The 20,911-nt window shown below is 39.9% G+C and overlaps 1 protein-coding gene across 14 annotated transcripts in view; it reads right to left on the reverse strand.

Annotated features, from left to right (window-relative positions):
* Positions 1–20,911, reverse strand: part of MAGI1 (membrane associated guanylate kinase, WW and PDZ domain containing 1) — a 616,029-nt gene that overhangs the window by 79,285 nt on the left and 515,833 nt on the right. For all 14 annotated transcript variants that reach the window (XM_059940148.1, XM_059940140.1, XM_059940139.1 and 11 more), the window contains 5 exons: positions 17,412–17,469; positions 14,323–14,420; positions 7,791–7,883; positions 2,302–2,484; positions 1,164–1,784 (listed from right to left, as the gene is read on the reverse strand). In XM_059940148.1, the coding sequence (XP_059796131.1) occupies positions 1,164–1,784; positions 2,302–2,484; positions 7,791–7,883; positions 14,323–14,420; positions 17,412–17,469 (1,053 nt within the window). The remainder of the gene's footprint in view (positions 1–1,163; positions 1,785–2,301; positions 2,485–7,790; positions 7,884–14,322; positions 14,421–17,411; positions 17,470–20,911) is intronic.

Raw genomic sequence — 20,911 nt, forward strand, 5'->3', positions numbered from 1 at the left:
TGGGGAAAAGAGTCTTCCAAGCAGTGGAAACAGAAAGTGCAAAGGCCCTGAGACAGAAGGGCTTAGAGTAGTGAAGGCACTACAGAAAAGAACCCAGGTGGCCAAGCACAGCGAGGAAGGGAGAGGAGTGTGAGATGAGGCTGGAAGAGTGGCCGAGAGCCACGTTTTGCATGCACACTGTGTCGACCAGGTTCAGGAGACTTAAAGGATAAGGTTTTCAAAGCTTAATGGGTTTTAAAAGGCACAGTCTGATTTACATTTAAAGGTACTGAAACAGAGCAGGACCCTATGGTCCTCTCCCCGCCATGTCCTCCACCTGCCTTTTGTCTGTAGAAAAACTTTACTTAAAGAATAAGTTTAATCAGAGAAGTGAGAAAATGCAAAAGCTAAGGAAAACAGTCAAACAGAACCAAATAGTAACAGTTTAGTCATTAAGCAAAGTCAGGGACCTTTAGTTCCTTCTCAAGGGCTAAACATTCACAGCCGTATCCTTTGAGCAGGTTTGTAGATACTGAAACCCACACCAGGTGGAAGAAGTTAACTACATGATGACCAGACTGCAGCCGTGACAGAAGCTGCCACAATTCTGAGAACTGGTCTCAAAGAAATGGGAACAAACTGACCCTGGAACTGAAGACTAACTGTACCTGAAACCGTCAAGATGGCACTGATCAGACCACTGCATGACCAATTCCAAGATGACTGTCAGAGCTGACTGTGCTGTTCTGCATGTAACCCTCTCCCTCGGGCTATAAAAACTCTTGCCCACTGACTGTCTGCTGTGGGGGGAATTGGCCTTTGGACATGAGTCCACCCTCCCCCCAGGTTGCCTGCCTCTGAAATAAAACAAACTTCCCTTTCCACCAACCTTGTCTTTTTATTAGCTTTTGAGTGGCAAGCAGCCAGTCCCCACTTTCAGTAACAGTATCACTGTAGCTGCATGTCCCTTTGTGTAAATACATAAAGCGTAAACACAACCTTCATTCTAAAGAGGCTAGCATTTAGAGAAATCAGAAGGCATTTTGAAGGCATTTCCCAATATTTAAATAAAAATGATCTTAAAGGAACAGACATTCAGAAAGCCCCAAATAGCTACCTGATAACCAGTAAGTACAACAATGGATTTGGGTTTAAAAACAATGAAAGATAATAAATCTACATACCTCCTCGTTGCACTAACAACGTGACCTCACTTCCCTTTGGACATTCGATCAGCATGTCCACAACTTGGTTGTGAGTCAGAGCTTGCACGTTCTTCTTATTAACTTCCACTATAAGATCCCCTTCCTTCAGGCCTCGGCACCTTGGACTGTCGACAATCTGTTTCACTCTTTGGCCGCCACCCCCAGGACTGTCCGCAATAGTAAAACCAAAGCCCATTGGCCCTTTGACTATATGAACAGTTATGAGTTCTGGCTGAGTGGCTATGGAGGAAGCCAAAGAGACAGTGTCATTGGGGTAACCATGGGAACCGTTTGAAGCCACATCTGCAGGGCTGCTTGGCCTGGCGTCCTTCATGCCATTGACTTTGCCTGTTTTACTACTGTGACTAGCCGGCGAGTCATAGGTCTCTTGCCCATTCACAATAATTGGTTCTTTATCCAAAATGGCCACAGAGGTCACTAAACTCGTGTTGGGGTCATCTGGGTCAAAAGGCAATGGATAACCTCGGCAGAGTTCAAGGTCCACGCTGGCACCGATGGGAATGGACTGGAAGATTTTCACAACTTGTGCATGCGTGTGTCCCAAAACACAGGTGTCGTTCACACTCACAATCACATCTCCTGCAAAAGAGGTGACGGTTAAAAAAACAGTGCCCAGAAAAGTTATATCAATTTTATACTATCAAATCTTACCAATACGAAGCTGAACTGAAACTGTTTGGGGGTAGTACCGTAAAGCACAAAGAGACTGCTTCTATTAGTTATTTTATGCTAATCAGGCATTTTTGTAGCATCTAGTGTCTTCCCTGCTAATGAGAATATAATGATCACTGAAAGAACACTGGAACTTTCTTCTGAAAAAAATTCTCACTATAAAAAACCAAGTTGAGAATTCATTTATTCAAATGGATCTACATTTTTAGTAAATTACTGCCTTACTGTACTCAACAGCACCCTAACAGTTCCCCAAAATGGGGAAAAGTTAAAATGATTCAAAGCTTTTCATTTATACCAGGGAATGCATTTACTTAGTGCAGGAACCTTGTTCATTCGCCAAGTTTCTAAAGGACACTTACAAACTTATGAAATCATGGTGTCATCTGGTCCTGACCACACAGGACCATGTGGTGTCTCATACCTGTTTCCATCTTGCCATCCAACGCGGCGGGACCATCTAGGACCAAGCTCTTGATCTGCAGAAACTCGTCAGGTTCATCCCCTCCAACGACCGTGAAGCCAAAGCCACGACTGCTTTTCCGCAGCTTCGTGTGAATGAATTTGCCTTTCAACTCTGAAGGGTTTCGTGTAAAAAAGGGTTTGCCTGGATTAAAACAAGAAATGTATAAGGAACATCACCAGGAGTGAAAAGATGAATTAAATAAGAAATGATAAGAACTTAGAGATAACTCTCCAAGCTCCTGTGCTGGGGCATGTGGGCACAAAGGTGTCCTAAGAAAGTCCTCTCTTGATTTCAGTACTAAGGGAGTTCCTAGGCCCCTTTGTGTAAGGAGGGGGCTAGGGTACATAGTGTGTCAGCACAAAGATCCAAAAGAAAATGTAAGAGAAGGATGACATTGGTGTCCCATCGTCTGACATGGATCCCTAGTTTTGTTTCATGTAGTTTGACAGCAAACTACATGAGGTCCTTCAGAGAAAGAGGAGTGGGTCTTTGCTTTGTGTCTTCTGTTTGGTCATAGTTTATATTTTCCAGTATGGCTTCCAATATATTGCCTTGCGCTTGGCTCCCACTTATAAAACCAATTAAGCAAAAACTTTAGCTTTTAGACAAAGAGAAAATTCATTCTGAAACTAAATAGATAATACTAGGAGACGTGGTATAGACACAAAGAATAACTTGATAAAAATGGAGAATCACTGTTTTAAAAATTAAAGAGTCATAACTCTACTCTGAATTGAATTCTAAACTTCACCTGATTTTTCCTGTTCATTTGCATCTTTTAACAATTTGTGGAATTGCCCAGATATGTCTGCTGCTAAAACTTAATGTTTAAAAAAAGTTTAGGACATGTGGCTTAGAATATTTAAGGAAAAAGAAAAAAACCTAAACTAAACAGTAATAAGAGCCAGATGGCTCCAAATTCAGTCGTCTTATTTAAAATAAATTAATAGATATACAGCTTCCAAACATGCTACCTACGGTTTTATTGAGTTTTCTTGATAACATTCACAAATAACATTTTGTACACAAACTCCAAATTTTATTTCGGGTTTGGGCATTTCTCTGTAATTGGGAAGCTCATTGGAATTTCCCTGATTATCCCCGGTAGTGAATGTCATTCTATGTTCAGACTCTTTCAACTCTCCTAATTATAATTCCCATCTCCCGCCCTTGCCACAGCTTCTCCATCTGCCCTATTTCTTTTCTATCAAAAATGTTATACAAATAAATAAATAAATAAAAATTAGAAAAATAAAAAAAACAAACAGGAGAAAAAATCTCCATGTCTCCATATACCCCTGCACTAGGAGGCTGGCACCCAGGAAGGAAAGTTATTTTTGGTTAGCTGTATCTTTTTTAAAAGGTCTCTGGTCACACATACAATCTTTAATTGCACATTTCAAAAGTTTCTGGCTCTTAAGAAGGCTGTTTTAAATTTCCTGGAGTCACAGGTCTGCTCACTAACCTCCTCCTCTCTAGAGCAGTCCCAAGGCTGGTGGGAAGCATGACAAACTACAGCCCTGTCACCGTGGCTAATGAAAGGCGAGACCTAGTAGGATTCACCATGCGAAGTCGTCTGCCAGAGCACCAGGGAGGTGATGTCAAGTGCAGCCAGGGCTTGTACTGAGACAGTTACTTTGGTAATTACTAGATGGAAAATTGAGGACTGTTGAGATAACCCCCAAATTTTCCTTTTCGGGATATGTGAATAGCAGACATTCTTGAGGTAGAGGCTACTAGGGAGAGCTCGAGGGGAAATGTATTTCACTTATGCAAAGACATCAACAGCGATCACCTTCTCAGTGAGGCTTTCTCTGTCCACCGTATTAAAAACTGCAATACCTCCTTCAACATTCACAATCCCCCTTACCTGCTTTATTTTTGTTATTAGTATTTATCACCATCCCACACAGTACACATCTTACTTATTGGTTGGGGGTTTTGTCTCCCTCTCCGCAGCCCCTTGCAGGAGGGGCACTGCACATGCCCAGACATACAACACTAGAATGGAAACCCCATGAGGACTTCTGCTTGTATATCTAGCGTGTAGAACGCGGCCTGTTTCATTGTATGTGCTCCAAAAATGTGTGTTGAATGAATGAACGAACAACAGCACAAAGAAATGAGATTTAACGTGTCTTTGAGAAGGCGGAAAGAGGTGGTTGAGTGTGTAAGTTTTCCACCCTGATTATAGGCAAAGTTAGAAAATGTAAAAATGTGTCTGGCAGATTATCTGAATGAAATGTTTTAAAGCCATTAGCATATTTTGAGCTCAGAATGTTTTCAGCTTAAAAGAGACATGAAGAAGACTTTGAAATTACACCACTGACTTCCTGTTTCAACACTTAACTAGGGAGGGAAGATCAGAGGGTTTCACATTTATGCACGTTTTATTACGTTTTATGTATGGGTAGATCATCAGTTACTGTAGTTTTGGAAAAGAAGTGCTTTTCTACCCACAAGCAGTGGAATGTGGAGCTCTCTGCTGCAGCCCTGTGGCACGTGTCATTTTCTAAGAGATGCTAATCTCTTTACTAGTCACCACTTGTAGATGAGGTTATGTGTGAGGATCACCTGGGCAGCCTTTTAAAGATGTACTCATTTCTAGGGGCTGCCTTGGACTCAGTGAATCAGGATCTTCTGGGTCTCGGCCCAAACATCTACTCCTGAATAACCCATAGGTGCTTGCTTCTCTGCCAAGCTGCACTATTCTTGGTAATACTGTTTGAATACCCTACACCAGTGCTGTCCAGGAGCACGTCCTGTGACGCAGGAAATGCTCTGTATCTGCACCGTCCAATATGGCAGCTGCTGGTCACACGCAGCTCTTGAGCCCTTGAAACATGGCTAGTGGAATCGAGGAACTGAGTTTTTGAGTTTTTAATTGTAATGAACTTGAATTTAACTGGTAACATGTAGCCAGTAGCAGCCAAACTGGAGGGCACACATTGAGACTATGCAATGAGGTATCCCACAAAAAACAACAACAAAAAGGTGTTAGCCAAAAGTTAAACTGTTCCTAATGACAGCTAGGGTTCAAATCTGTGCTCTGCTACTTCCTGGCTGTGTCGCTTTGGGCAAGTTACTAAACCTCTCTCTGCCTGAGTGTCGGATGCGTAAGTGGAGGTAATGAGGGTACCAACCTCACCATTCACATGATGGTTGTAAGGAAGAACTGTGGACGGATAACATAGGTAAAGTGCTTAGGGAGGTGGCTGCTGCATAAAAGAGCTCAATAAATGTAGGCTATTATTTTGATGATGGTGGTGGTGAAGTGGGTGGGGTAAACGGGCGGCTACAAAAATCTCTCTCTGAGCATAAGGTGGAAGATGGAGAGATTTCCCAAGAGTGTATCTCTTTAAAATTATCATTTGCTGGGATGAGAAGTACACTCTTGATCAGAAGCAAGTTTAGTTGAGCAGTGAACTTAGCAAAATTAATACCAAACAATCTAACCCTATTAGCTATATAGCTTCTTCCTGAGAGTACCGTCAGGAACGTAGACCGGAATGCTTAACCAGCAGCCAGGGAACTCAGAGTTGTAACCTATGCTGATAATATCCAATTTAATGTTTCTCACAATTGCAGCTTGGAGTCAAAGGGTATGGATTTAAACTGGCTTCTGTATCCATTATATTCCGAAGACATGACTATATTTAAAAGACAAGAATCAATGTAGAGACTATGGAGTAGAAGGGTTTTAAGAATAATGACTAGTTCCCACAGGGAGTTCAGTGAGCCTCTCCCAAACCCTAACCACTATGGGACCCTAGAAGACTAAAGAAAAAAAGAAAAAAGAAAAGGAAAAAAAGGCCTAAAATAAGAGACGAATCTGAGATAAAAGTTCCTAATAGAGATCAATTCCATCTGGACTTTTAACTCAGCTGGTACACTAAGCATTTGGCACCCAGAACCTGAAACTTTAAAGCTTTAATTGATTTAATCTCTAAGACAATTCTTTAAGGAAGCTAGGCTGGTTATCACGGATGTACATACGTTGTTTCACACAATAATAAATTTAGCAGAGGCGATTAGGTCTAGTTCGGGGTATCCCACAGTGGGGGGAAAAAAATAGTCTCCTGCCTCCATAGGATTTAAAGTCTGAAGAGGAAACTGTTGTTTGATAATTGAACACAAATAAACACTAATTATCAACAGTTAAATTCTATAAATAAGAAGTTTAAGATGGGAAGAGTGAATAAGACAGGGGAATCCAGCAAAAACCTTAGATGAGTAGAAGTTAGCAAAGCAAAGAGTGGGAGGAAAAGACAGCTGCAAACAGGGAACAGCATATGCAAAGGCCCTGATGTGGCCCATAGTTTCACTGATTTAAGGAATTGAAAAGAGGTTCAAGGAACTGAAAAGTTAGTGTAGCTAACTTACCATGAGCAGGAAAATAAGACAACATGAGGCTGCAGAGGAATTTCATATTTAAAAAAATACAACGCAGGCCACAATCATGTTGATATGAATTAATATGTCATTATCTTCTATGTTCTATCTGTATTAAAACCATTAACACCATAGAAAAGTATGAAATTATTTTATATAAGTTGATATTAATACCAATCTCATGACAATATCAGCTAAAAGGGAAACAATTTTTCTTATAAAAATTATAAAGGAGGAATGAATATTAGGGAAAAGAGTTATTCTACTTATCTTTTAATGTCTAACACAATTATTTATTTCTTTTAAAATGTAGAGAGAAGGAACACAAATTTTACAGTTTTTTTAAAGGGTTCTGTAACACAAACTCCCCAACACTATCAAATATGATGCTTGTTCTATTTTTCTTATTTAAAAGAAAAAAACTAAACAAAAACCCCCAAAACCTTTTCTATCCCTTAAGAGTAATGAGGCCTGAAAGTAGCAAGATTCTGGAGCTTCCAATTTTCAAAAATGAATCTCTGTAGGGGATGCATACTACTTGTGAATGTAAATAAGTGAGACGCAATGAAGCGATGTAAAACATGCATAAATGCCAAAACTGCAGCAAGAATAGAGGTTAGAGTTTAAAACACAATAATATCAAACCATTTTACATTTACAAGAAAATCTTAGTCAAAAGCAAATACGTTGACTAGAATCTTGAAATATCTAGTGCTGAATTTTCAGTGTATCTTACTTAACACAATATTAAATATCTGTGGTCTCTAAATCAAGGATTCACAACTCTAAGATGATTTTGCCCCGCCAGGGGCATTTGGCAATATCTGGGGACTTGTTTGTCACAAAGTGGGAGGGATTCTCCTGGCACCTAGTGGGTAGAGGCCAGGAACGCTGCTCAGTGTCCTACAATACATACAGGACAGCCCACAACAAAGAACTGTCTAGGAACAATTCTTTGGAATGACTTGAGAGTTACAAGATTCCACTCTTTAAAGGTTCTTCAAAAAAATTAAAATTTTGAGCCAAATTAGGATGCAATTATAATAACACTTTACCCTGAAGTGGAGCTTCTCTGGCCTGCTCCGGATTGCTTGGGGGGTGGTTTGGAATAATAGGAGGCACAAGCGATGAATGATCTTCTGTCCATTCTACAAGAAGACAAGAAACAGTTTGCTGTTTTTCCTTCCAATTGCTTACTTAAGATTACTTACTTAGGTCGACGTACTTAGGATTCACCTTCTTCTTCATTAGAAAACTTAATTATAAAACTACCCAAACCTATAAAACCAGAAGCAGAGAGCTTCGATTGAAAAGAAACTGGTATCTGACCCCACTCTATGTTAAGGATAATAAGGTCTCTCCGTGTGTGTGTGTGTGTGTGTGTGTGTGTGTGTGTGCGCACGCGTGCACTTGTGTTCCTGTCTCTTTCTCGTAAGATCTTTGAGGACAGAAATACAACCAATAAAAATACAACTAATAAAATCTCCAGCTCTCTCTGGCTGGAGAGTACAAAGTGAGACCAAGTAAAAAATATCAGGAAAGATATAGAGTCAACTAAAGCTGGCCCAATACGGGAGAAACTTCTCTAATGCAATTTAGACCTAGGCTGGGCTGCTGAAGCCTGCTTGTCTTGGGTAGTGAAGGTGGATTTTAGCAGTTTGCTAAGGTGCTATCCCCTATCATCTCTCAAACCCAAATGGGACCCATTACTAAAACTCCTGAGTCCTGACTAAGTCGGACTCACTTTGGAGGCCCAGAAATAACCCACTATGAGTGACCCTTGAGATCTACCCCAAAGTCACTTTTCCAGCTAAGCAAACATAGTCAGTTGTACATGTACACTCAATTTAAACACTCATATTTAAATTGTACACTCCCATTCCCCAAACTCATAAAAAAAATTAAAAAAAATTTTAAATAGAAAGAGATTAAGGTAGAAGGAGACCTTTTCCATGGGTGAGTATACTCACACACACACAAACACATACAAACACGCTCTCTCTAAAATATAGTCTATGGCAGTGGTTGCCAAACTATGGCTTACAGGCCAAATTGGTCGCAATGTCTATTTTTGTAAAGCTTGTAAGCCAAGAATGGTTTCTACATATTTAAATGACTGAAAAAAATCTAAAAAGAATATTTTGTAACACATGAAAATTACATGAGGTTCAAATTTTAGTGCTCACACATAATGTTTTACTGAAACACAGCCATGTCCACTTGTTTACATATAGTCTGTAGCTGTTTTCATACCATAGGGGCAGAGATAAGTAGTTTTAATAGAGATTGTATGAAGAGCAAAGCCTAAAGTATTTATTATATGGCCATTTACAGAAAAAGTTTGCCAACTTCCATGCTATGGTCTATATTTATTATATTCAATATTATAATAAGAGAAGTATTATACTTGATATTCATATACCTGATATTCACATATTACATTGAAGGGGTACTAAGCCTATTATTTTTAAAGATTGCAATGAAAAATGAGGAAAAACCTAAGCATCTATTAATAAATAGATGGCTAAATGAAGCACAGAGATTCATAAAAGGGAATATTATGCAGTCATTAAAAATTACAAGGTAGGAAACCTTCAAGATGGCAGAGGAGTAAGACATGGAGATCACCTTCCTCCCCACAAATACAAGAGAAATACATCTACATGTGGAACAACTCCTACAGAACACCTACTGAACGCTGGCAGAAGACCTCAGACCTCCCAAAAGGCAAGAAACTTCCCACGTACCTGGGTAGGGCAAAAGAAAAAAGAAAAAACAGAGACAAAAGAATAGGGACGGGACCTGCACCTCTGGGAGGGAGCTGTGAAGGAGGAAAAGTTTCCACACACTAGGAAGCCCCTTCACTGGCGGAGACAGGGGGGTGGCAGGGGGGAAGTTTCGGAGCCACAGAGGAGAGTGCAGCAACAGGGGTGCAGAGGGCAAAGGGGAGACATTCCTGCACAGAGGATGGGTGCCAACCAGCACTCACCAGCCTGAGGCTGGTCTGCTCACCCGCTGGGGCGGGCAGGGGCTGGGAGCTGAGGCTTGGGCTTCTGAGGTCGGATCCCAGGGAGAGGACTGGGGTTGGCTGCGTGACCAGGAGGGAGTCCGGGAAAAAGTCTGGGCTTGCCTAAGAGGCAAGAGACCATTGTTTCAGGGTGCGCGAGGAGAGGGGATTCAGAGCACTGCCTAAACGAGCTCCAGAGATGGGCGCGAGCCGCGGCTACCAGCGCAGACAACAGAGATGGGCATGAGACGCTAAGGCTGCTGCTGCCACCACCAAGAAGCCTGTGTGCGAGCACAGGTCACTCTCCACACCGCCCCTCCTGGGAGCCTGTGCAGCCCGCCACTGCCAGGGTCCCGTGATCCAGGGACAACTTCCACGGGAGAACGCACTGCGCGCCTCAGGCTGTTGCAATGTCATGCTCGTCTCAGCTGCCGCAGGCTCGCACCACATTCCCTACCCCTCCCTCCCCCCAGCCTGAGTGAGCCAGAGTCCCCTAATCAGCTGCTCCTTTAACCCCGTTCTGTTTGGGCGGAGAACAGACGCCCTCAGGCAACCTACACGCAGAGGCAGGGCCAAATCCAAAGCTGAGCCCCAGGAGCTGTGTGAACAAAGAAGAGAAGGGAAATCTCTCCCAGCAGTGTCAGAAGCAGTGGATTAAATCTCCACAATCAACTTGATGTACCCTGCATCTCTGGAATACCTGAATAGACAACAAATCATCCCAAAATCGAGGTGGTGGACTTTGGGAGCAACTGTAGACTTGGGGTTTGCTTTCTGCATCTAATTTGTTTCTGGTTTTATGTTTATCGTAGTTTAGTATTTAGAGTTTATTATCATTGGTAGATTCGTTTATTGATTTGGTAGCTCTCTTCCTTTTTTTTTTAATATATATAGATATCTTTTTTTTTTCCTTTTTTACTTTTTGTGAGTGTATATGTGTATGCTTCTTTGTGTGATTTTGTCTGTATAGCTTTGCTTTTACCATTTGTCCTAGGGTTCTGTCTGTCCTTTTTTTTTTTTAGTATAGTTTTTAGCACTTGTTATCATTGATGGATTTGTTTTTTTGGTTTGGTTGCTCTCTTCTTTCTTTCTTCCTTTTTTTAAATTACTTTTTTTTTTTTAATAAAAATTTTTTTTAAATTTTATTAACTTTTCTTTTCCTCCCTCCCTCCCTCCCTTCCTTCCTTCTTTCTTTCTTTCTTTTTTTTCCTCCCTTTTCTTCTGAGCCATGTGGCTGACAGGGTCTTGGTACTCCAGCCGGGTGTCAGGCCTGTGCCTCTGAGGTGGGAGAGCCGAGTTCAGGACATTGGTCCACCAGAGACCTCCCAGCTCTGCGTAATATCAAATGGCGAAAGCTCTCCCAGAGATCTCCATCTCAATGCTGAGACCCAGCTCCACTCAACGACCAGCAAGCTACAGTGCTGGACACCCTATGCCAAACAACTAGCAAGACAGGAACACAACCACATCCATTAGCAGAGAGGCTGCCTAAAATCATAATAAGGTCACAGACACCCCAAAACACACCACTGGACGTGGTCCTGCCCACCAGAAAGATCCAGCCTCATCCACAGAACACAGGCACCAGTCCCCTCCACCAGGAAGCCTACACAACCCAATGAACGAACCTTAGCCACTGGGGGCAGACACCAAAAACAACGGGAACTATGAACCTGCAGTCTGTGAAAAGAAGACCCCAAACACAGTAAGTTAAGCAAAATGAGAAGACAGAGAAATACACAGCAGATGAAGGAGCAAGGTGAAAACCCACCAGACCAAACAAATGAAGAGGAAATAGGCAGTCTACCTGAAAAAGAATTCAGAGTAATGATAGTAAAGATGATTCAAGATCTTGGAAATAGAATGGAGAAAATACAAGAAACATTTAGCAAGGACCTAAAAGAACGAAAGAGCCAACAATGATGAACACCACAATAAATGAAATTAAAAATTCTCTAGAAAGAATCAATAGCAGAATAACTGAGGCAGAACAACGGATAAGTGACCTGGAAGATAAAATGATACAAACACAAAGATGATACAAACACATGGAGAGATATACCATGTTCTTGGAATGGAAGAATCAACATTGTGAAAATGACTACACTACCCAAAGCAATCTACAGATTCAAAGCAATCCCTATCAAACTACCAACGGCATTTTTCACAGAACTAGAACAAAAAATTTCACACTTTGTATGGAAACACGAAAGACCCCGAATAGCCAAAGCAATTTCTTGAGAAAGAAAAACGGAGCTGGAGGAATCAGGCTCCCGGTCTTCAGCCTATACTACAAAGCTACAGTAATCAAGACAGTATGGTACTGGCACAAAAACAGAAATATAGATCAATGGAACAGGATAGAAAGCCCAGAGATAAACCCACACACATATGGTCACCTTATCTTTGATAAAGGAGGCAAGCATATACAATGGAGAAAAGACAGCCTCTTAAATAACGGGTGCTGGGAAAACTGGACAGCTACATGTAAAAGAATGAAATTAGAACACTCCCTAACACCATACACGAAAATAAACTCAAAATGGATTAAAGACCTAAATGTAAGGCCAGACACTATCAAACTCTTAGAGGAAAACATAGGCAGAACACTCTAAATCACAGCAAGATCCTTTTTGACCCACCTCCTAGAGAAATGGAAATAAAAACAAAAATAAACAAATGGGACCTAATGAAACTTAAAATCTTTTGCACAGCAAAGGAAACCATAAACAAGACGAAAAGACAACCCTCAGAATGGGAGAAAATATTTGCAAATGAAACAACTGACAAAGGATTAATCTGCAAAATTTACAAGCAGCTCATGCAGCTCAATATCAAAAAAACAAACAACTCAATCCAAAAATGGGCAGAAGACCTAAATAGACATTTCTCCAAAGAAGATATACAGATTGCCAACAAACACATGAAAGAATGCTCAACATCACTAGTCATTAGAGAAATGCAAATCAAAACTACAATGAGGTATCACCTCACACTGGTCAGAATGGCCATCATCAAAATATCTACAAACAATAAATGCTGGGGAGGGTGTGGAGAAAAGGGAACCCTCTTGCACTGTTGGTGGGAATGTAAATTGATACAGCCACTATGGAGAACAGTATGGAGGTTCCTTAAAAAGCTAAAAATAGAACTACCATATGACCCAGCAATCCCACTACTGGGCATATACCCTGAGAAAACCATAATTCAAAAAGAGTCATGTACCACAATGTTCATGGCAGCACTATTTACAATAGCCAGGACATGGAAGCAACCTAAGTGTCCATCGACAGATGAATGGATAAAGAAGAAGCGGCACATATATACAATGGAATATTACTCAACCATAAAAAGAAACGAAACTGAGTTATTTGTAGTGAGGTGGATGGACCTAGAGACTGTCATACAGAGTGAAGTAAGTCAGAAAGAGAAAAACAAATACTGTATGCTAACACATATATATGGAATCTAAAAAAAAAAGAATGGTTCTGAAGTACCTAGGGGCAGGACAGGAATAAAGACGCAGATGTAGAGAATGTACTTGAGGACCCGGGGAGGGGGAAGGGTAACTGGGATGAAGTGAGAGAGTGGCATGGACATGTATACACTACCAAATGTAAAATAGATAGCTAGTGGGAAGCAGCCGCATAGCACAGGGAGATCAGCTCAGTGTTTTGTGACCACTTTGAGGGATGGGATAGAGAGGGTGGGAGGGCGATGCAAGAGGGAGGGGATATGGTGATATATGTATACATATAGCTGATTCACTTTGTTATAAAGCAGAAACTAACACACCACTGTAAAGCAATTATACTCCAATAAAGATGTTTAAAAAAAAGAATTACAAGGTAAATCTATATTAAGTAGCATTGAAATTTGTGCAAGAAATATATTTAAGTGACAAAAACAGGTCACAAAACTAATACATATACAAATACATAATATATTAATATATATAAATTATGGTCTACTTTTTGTAAAAAGATGCATATTTGTACATCCCCAGAAAATTTCTGCACAGTGTTTATTGCTGAGAATGGGATGGGAGCCAGTATGGCCTCCACTGGCTTAAATGGAGAACTTAAATGTTCTCCACTCCTGAATTGTTCATATTTTTGTGAAGAGCGTGAACTAACTTGTAATTTTTTAAAAGCACTGAAAACTACCAGCGTTTTCTGATTCTTATATGTAATGTTCCTAAAAGTAAAAGTTAGTTTCACACCCAGGACCTCCTCTTAAAGTGCTAAAAGTGGTTTGGATTTAGATACCAGGTGCTGTGCAAAAGCTACTGGGCACAAGGTAGTTCTTTCACCATCAGAACTCTTCTCCAATCTAACGGCAGCCCCTTTCTAAATTAGAGTGGAGATTGGGTGCTTTTAAACTGGGCCCCCCACTGTAGCTGTCCGGGTTCAGGGTATGGAATCTAGCAGAGGCTCTGCATTACTCCCCACCCTTCCAGGACATCAAGTCCCCAGCACCGCAAAGGACGTGATGCTCGTGGCCAGCTCTGACCACACGGGGGTGTCAGTGCCCAGGCTTTGCCCGGAGCTCCTTGGCCCGCAGATCAGGGGAAAGCGAACCTTCTGGCTGTTGCTGCTGCGGCTGCTGTTGCTCCAGCTGCTTCTTCCGTTTGGCTTCTAGAACTGGGTTCTCATATTGGGTCTTCCTGTTGATGTGGCTGGAGCAGAAGGCAGATTGCATTCAGTTAGGAAACACTGCACCCCACAAGCAAAAGCCAATCAGTCCAAGTCCCTCGATTAGACCTGAGCAAAGCAGGTGGTCTGAGATGTTGAGCATCTTGTGTCAAAAAGCACAGTTAGGAAGATAACAATAAAATAAAAACAAAAATGAATGGTTTCCAGATACTGACTGCTTATTTGTACCAAGCACTGTGCTACCAGCTTCACATGCATTTTATTTTAAAAATCTTCAATAAATGCTACGATAGAGGTTCTATTTTTATTCCTATTTTATGGAAAAGGAAAGGAAGTTTCTGAGCAGTTAAGAAACAGCTCACCTAACAAAACAGAACTAGTCAACAGTAAAGAGGATTCAAGCTCAGACTGGCCTGCTTTCAAGTCCCAGGATTATAACCACCGACTCTGCCAAATGCCCAAGGAATCACGTGACAGGAGGGTGTTTCTTTAATTCACCAAGAAGTCGGTTATAGAATTATTTTAAAAGGAGATTAAAGTGAAGATGTGGTGTTGTCTGTAATGAGTAATGCCAGAAATTCTGTGTAACTTTCTACAGTAAAGTTCATGGAAGCATAAGCATTTCCCAAACGATCAAGTTAAAAGAAGGACTCTACCAACATCTGTCAACTATTCTGATCAATAGGCATGGAGTCAGGATTCAAAGGATAAGCCTTAGGCAAAAAGACTCCAAATGCAGCTAACCTAAGCAAATGTGATGTGTTCGAAGTGACAAAGACACAGATACTTCAGATGGCTCCAAAACTAATAAGGCCAAGGCAAGATAAAAATACACATACACATACACAAGCATATATATAAATCCAAATGCATATTTTTTTGCCATCACCTTATTTAGTGTATGTATATGTACATACACACATAGTACACAAACACACAGACACACAAGCATAAACATATTCCTATCTTTCTTCCTTCATCAAAATAATACTTCCTAAGAAGTTTGAAAATATTCCTATTATGTGATTATTTAGAACTCAAAATATTTTTTCAAGCCAGGCTTTATTTTTTAAAGACAGGCTTGTCAAGTAGTGTGGATAGACTGACTACCCTTAATTCCTATTATAGGACTACTTGTTTATTTCCTAATTCTGGCAGGCAATTTCATGCTAAGATATAGTCTAACATTCACAGGCACATGGGTCTGAGAAGACAGGGAGGAGAAATGTATGGTAAGGTAACAACTCGCCCCTCATTCCAAGTCTCTTTATCCATCAAAGCTGCAGTCATCTATTCTTTTTCTCTTTTGATGCACAAGTTATTTGAGGGAGAACTCAAAACGAGCCCCAATTAGACAGGAGCTCCACTGTATATCTGTGAGAAAAAGGATCTGTAGGGCACAGAGAGGAATTTTATGAGGGTCAGAGAAACAACTAAGATCACCTTTCTTTTTCTTTTATATTTTTTAAAATTAAAAATTTTTTATTGAAGTATAGTTGATTTACAATGTTGTGCTAATTACTGCTGTACATCAAAGTGATTTGGTTATACATACATACATATATATATAAAATATATATATATATATATATATATATATATATATATATATATATATATATATACACACATACACATTCTTTTTTAAAAAAATGTTCTTTTCCATCATGGTTTATCACAGGACACTGAACATAGTTCTCTGTGCCATACAGTAACTTTGCTGCTATCCATTCCATATGTAAAAGGCTACATCTGCTCACCCCAGCCTCCTACTCCATCCCTCCCCCAATCCCCTCCCCCTTGGTAACCACCACTCTGCTCTCTATGTCTGTGATTCTGTTTCTGTTTCATAGGTAGGTTCATTTGTGTCATATTTTAGATTCCACATATAAGTAATATCATATGGTATCTGTCTTTCTCTTTCTGACTTACTTCACTTAGCATGATAATCTCTAGATGCATCATGTTGCTGCAAATGGCATTCAAGTTTGCCTTTCTAATGTCCCCAATCCCCAATCTTTCTGTTAGGTAAAGAGGTGGCAATGAGAGTATTGACCAAGGACACTTGCTATACTGAACTTGTAATTTTTTACAATAAGATGCTGAGCATTTTATGGCCTGGCATTGTTGCATCATACGTTTCTATCACCAGGGTATTATATGAATAACTTTTCATTGCCAGCAGCATGAGTGATAGAAAGCATTCCATGTTATCTTCATTGTGGCAGGTAGGATTTTGATGACAGAACATTTATATGGCATGTGTTTCTTTTGTAAGATCTTTTATTATTTATTACTCATCTTTCTCAGAGGAAATGATGTAAAACATTTTTTCAATGTTTATCCACTTAGGTTTCTTTTATTTTCTTTGAGTATCATGCTACCAATATATGGTTGTGATGAAAGGACCAAGTGTATGCCTCTTGCTAGAATAAGGTACATGGTAGAGAGGTAGTGATGAGGGTTTGAGACTCTTAGAAATGGAACACAGGAGCCACAGGTATGGTAAAGGCAAAGAGGCTTACACAGTCTTGCCACTTAGGCTAGTTCTCAATTTCCTTCTTAATTGCGGCAGTATTTCATATATTATTTAGATCTGTCTGACTCTTCGGGAAAGTCTGAATGAATAAATAAATGATTACTGAGAACTTCAGACTTAAGCAGGTCAAGAAATAGGCAAAACTGATTCTTTTCCTGAAGATAAACAACCCATACTCAGTGTACTGACTCCTTGCTTTTCTAATTCATTCAGCTAATACTTATTATTCAGTACCTGCCACAGGCCAGGACTATGTTGGGCTTTGGTAATACAGTGATAAACAGAAGACATGAATACTGCCCTGATGAATTTTATAATATAATTTATCATCATCAGATTTGCTGAATATTTTTTCATTATAAAATTATGTTACTATTATTATTCTGTTTGTACCTTATCACAATGGCAAACTGTTCAGCATAAATGTACATAATTACAGAACGGTGCAAACTCAAATGTTTCAACAGGCACTTACTCTACATAGTAGATACCATAGACAGGGTCATCAATCTTTTCCCAACCAGCAGGCAGTTCTGAAAAAGAAAAGAACATTTAGAGCAAGAAGAGCATATTCTTGAAGAACCTAAGGATTTTCAACACCTGGGTTAGGCAGAAAAAGAAAGACCCATAAAATAATGCCTTAAGTCCAATTAAAACTGCGTATCCTAACCAAAAAAAAAAGAGTGAGAATTATTTTATTGGTGTAATTTTCTACACGAAGAGCAACTGTTTCCTGATATTTTGCACAAGCAGATGAAACTTAAGGTGCCTTCATTCTAAATCAACTATTAAATGATATTTTAATGGAAATACAGTTAAGTTTTGCCTCGAACGCCTAGTTCCTATTTTAAATATTTGCAATTTTCTCATTTTATTGCTAGACTACCTTATCACACAAGCAAAAATGGATGAATGTTTCCTTTCATTTTCAATACAATAGGGCCGTTTCTGCTCTCCCCGGAATAAATTAAAATTTGCATCTTATTTTCTCCTTGTTCCTAATTAAAATGCTATCGAGTAAATAAAAATGGCCACCTGGAGTTGGATTTTTGAATTGCACACATCTATCACTCAATTGCTATATCTGAACAGGACCATCTTCACCGGGGCTGTGCCTATGAAAGCAGAAACACAGGTCCTGCTCTCCAAGACTCACTACCTAAGGGGGTAGACTTTATTCCTTTAAATGTGGTGGTAAAATGGCATTGGGGATATGTGTGCCTTTCTGAAAACTCAACTGTGCTCTACCGAACTTCATAAGGTTTCATATCAAATGTTGCAACTTCATTAACTAGGTAATAGTGGGTTCTGTCATAATAAGAACCTACTGTGAAAAAGCCCACTGCACCAGATAATTTGGTGAAAGAAGCAACTACATTGTATTTTGTGTCATTAAACAATTCTTCAGGCAGAGCAGCAATTCTCCTTAAATTTCTTTCCTTTTTTTTTTTTTTTTGGTTCAAGGTAAGAAATGGAGTCATGTGCACGTGCACATATACACACACATACACACACACACACACAGAGGCTAATTACTTAAAGTTTATGTTTTGCTCAGATTTGGCTGCACATCAAGAGATATTAATTTCATGGTTTTTGCTCCACATGTTATTTGTTTTCAAACAAAGAGACAGGTTCCCCCCTTTGCTTCCTTTTTTTAAACAAAACAAAACAAAACACTTCACAGGTTTTAAGGAAGTCTTTGAATTCTGGGAGACTTAAGCTACTAAAATGCAAGGCAGGGCCAACGTGCAGATGTTGATATAACTTGGCATTTTTATACACAGCATCTTGCGGACTGATGCAAATCAAATAAATGCCTGGGAAATGGTTTCCCCTTACAATGCTGGAAATTACCATTTAAATGCAAACGAACCAGAAAAACATTTCCAAAGAGTTGGGAAATCAGAAGATTAGGAAAATGCAAATTGGTGCCCACGCATATGCTTGTGTTGCCATGGGGCAGAAGAGTGAGTGGGTGTGAGGGGACCACATCATGTTTAACCAAACTTCTTTTCAAAATCTGCAACCTTAATATATGGCCTGATTATCTTTAGATAAAATAGGGAAAAAAATTAAGAATTCAATTCATTCCATTATTTGTCAAACATTTATTTAGTGCCTACTGTCTGCCTGAAGGTATGCTAGGTGCCAGGTACACAAAGATAATTACAAGTGCACCGGTTGGGCAGACAATTCACACATCACACGGTAAGTGCTTTGATGGAGGTCCAAGGAGGCTACAAGATAAGAAGCCACCTCTGACTTTGCCCTGTCACCTACTCAACAATTTACATGCTAGAGTTAAGACATGAGGTCGGTCAACTGGTATTTCTGGACGTTTGTAAATTTAAACACATCTTCTGGGACAGATTAGCAAACTCCAGAAATGTTCCAGTTTTTCAAGCTAAAACTCATTTAAAATTGAAAAGATAGATTTCTCACTTCCCATGTAGTGATTAACTTAATAATAGGAATTAGTCTCTGAAAGCTTAAAATAGAAACGGGTCATCGATTTAAAAACAGAAGATGTTTGTCTTCCAATGTGCCATTTGGTTCTAAAAAGTTGAAAATGGCAGAAAATACTGAAGCCCAGAAAATGATGGCTTTACAATTTTTTTTTTTTCTAAAGTACTCTAAAGATACATAGAGAGTCACACCCCCATGTCTAACAACTGTCAGACATCAGAACAGTCTGTACAAGATGTCACCGAGATTTCAGGTGGCTCAGACCCTTTTGGGATTGTCCAGATCTTGGTTTGAACCTTACCCCTAATGTTTTTGTTTTTGTTTTTTTAACATCTTTATTGGAGTATAATTGCTTTACAATGGTGTGTTAGTTTCTGCTTTATAACAAAGTGAATCAGCTATACATATACATATATCCCCATATCTCTTCCCTCTTAGCCCTAATGGTTTATCAGTCTAGTGTTTGGCTAGTTAACATCTCGAAACCACATCTTTGTCCTGGATTTACCTCAAAGGTCAACTGTAGACTAAATAAGGATGTTTGTAAAACCTTTTACACAGCACCTGGCACCTAAGCTCAGCTAATGGCAACTGTTCTAGGAAAGCCCAAAAGGAACTGCACAAATCTATATGGTCTGCTTGCCTGCTGTTCCTACCACTAAAAATCTCACGTTGTACTAATCGTCGCCATGGAAGTGAATATGGAGCAGACAAATGTTCCAAGAGTTGTGTCAGCACACAGACTGAAAGTCAAGTTCACAGTCAGAGATATGGTTCTACACTGTAATTCAGTGTTGATTGGGAGGGGACCTCATTTCCTTGTCTCTGCCTCTCCTAGTTGGTTGTAGCACATGAATACTCTGTAATTCGAAAAGAAGGTTCTTCAAGTGCTTTTTCATTCTGGGGAGATTACCGCAGAAGATGTGATAAATTCTGCAAAACCAAAGTGCATAATGGAGCTAGTCACCCAGCCCAGACAACAGAGTTCAGAAATGACAATTCTGCAATCAAATGATCTGTGTCCAACACCCAAGCCCACCGCCCCTGCCTCTCAGAGGCAGATTATAGACAGGGTTTCCTTGTCACATCTGGAATCGTACTGTTCATTGAAAACCTGAGAGCTGTTATTGTTTGCAATTAGGAACCTCTTATTAAGAAAATGGGCAGTGAGCTTGTCAAAGGAATCTGAAGTGAATGCAAGGAAAAACTGTGTGTGTGTGTGTGTGTGTGTGTGTGTGTGTCTGTGAACAAGGACACATTTGGGCCATTTCTATTGTATACATGTTGCTCTCCTGCCCCATATTAAACACAAAAAGTATCATAAGAAACACTGAAAAAGTCCAACAATAAAGAATTAGTTACTAAATCAGAAAACTGGCAAAACAACATGTGCTGATCACAGGGACAAATATTAAGACAATTATTAAGTCTCCTCTTAAGCCCAATGAGAGCTCCTCTTCCAGCCCCTCTTTACAGGTAAGGAACAGGAAGCTAAGGGAAGGTGAA

Source organism: Balaenoptera ricei, chromosome 11 (assembly GCF_028023285.1).
Source record: "Balaenoptera ricei isolate mBalRic1 chromosome 11, mBalRic1.hap2, whole genome shotgun sequence".
NCBI lineage: Eukaryota > Metazoa > Chordata > Mammalia > Artiodactyla > Balaenopteridae > Balaenoptera > Balaenoptera ricei.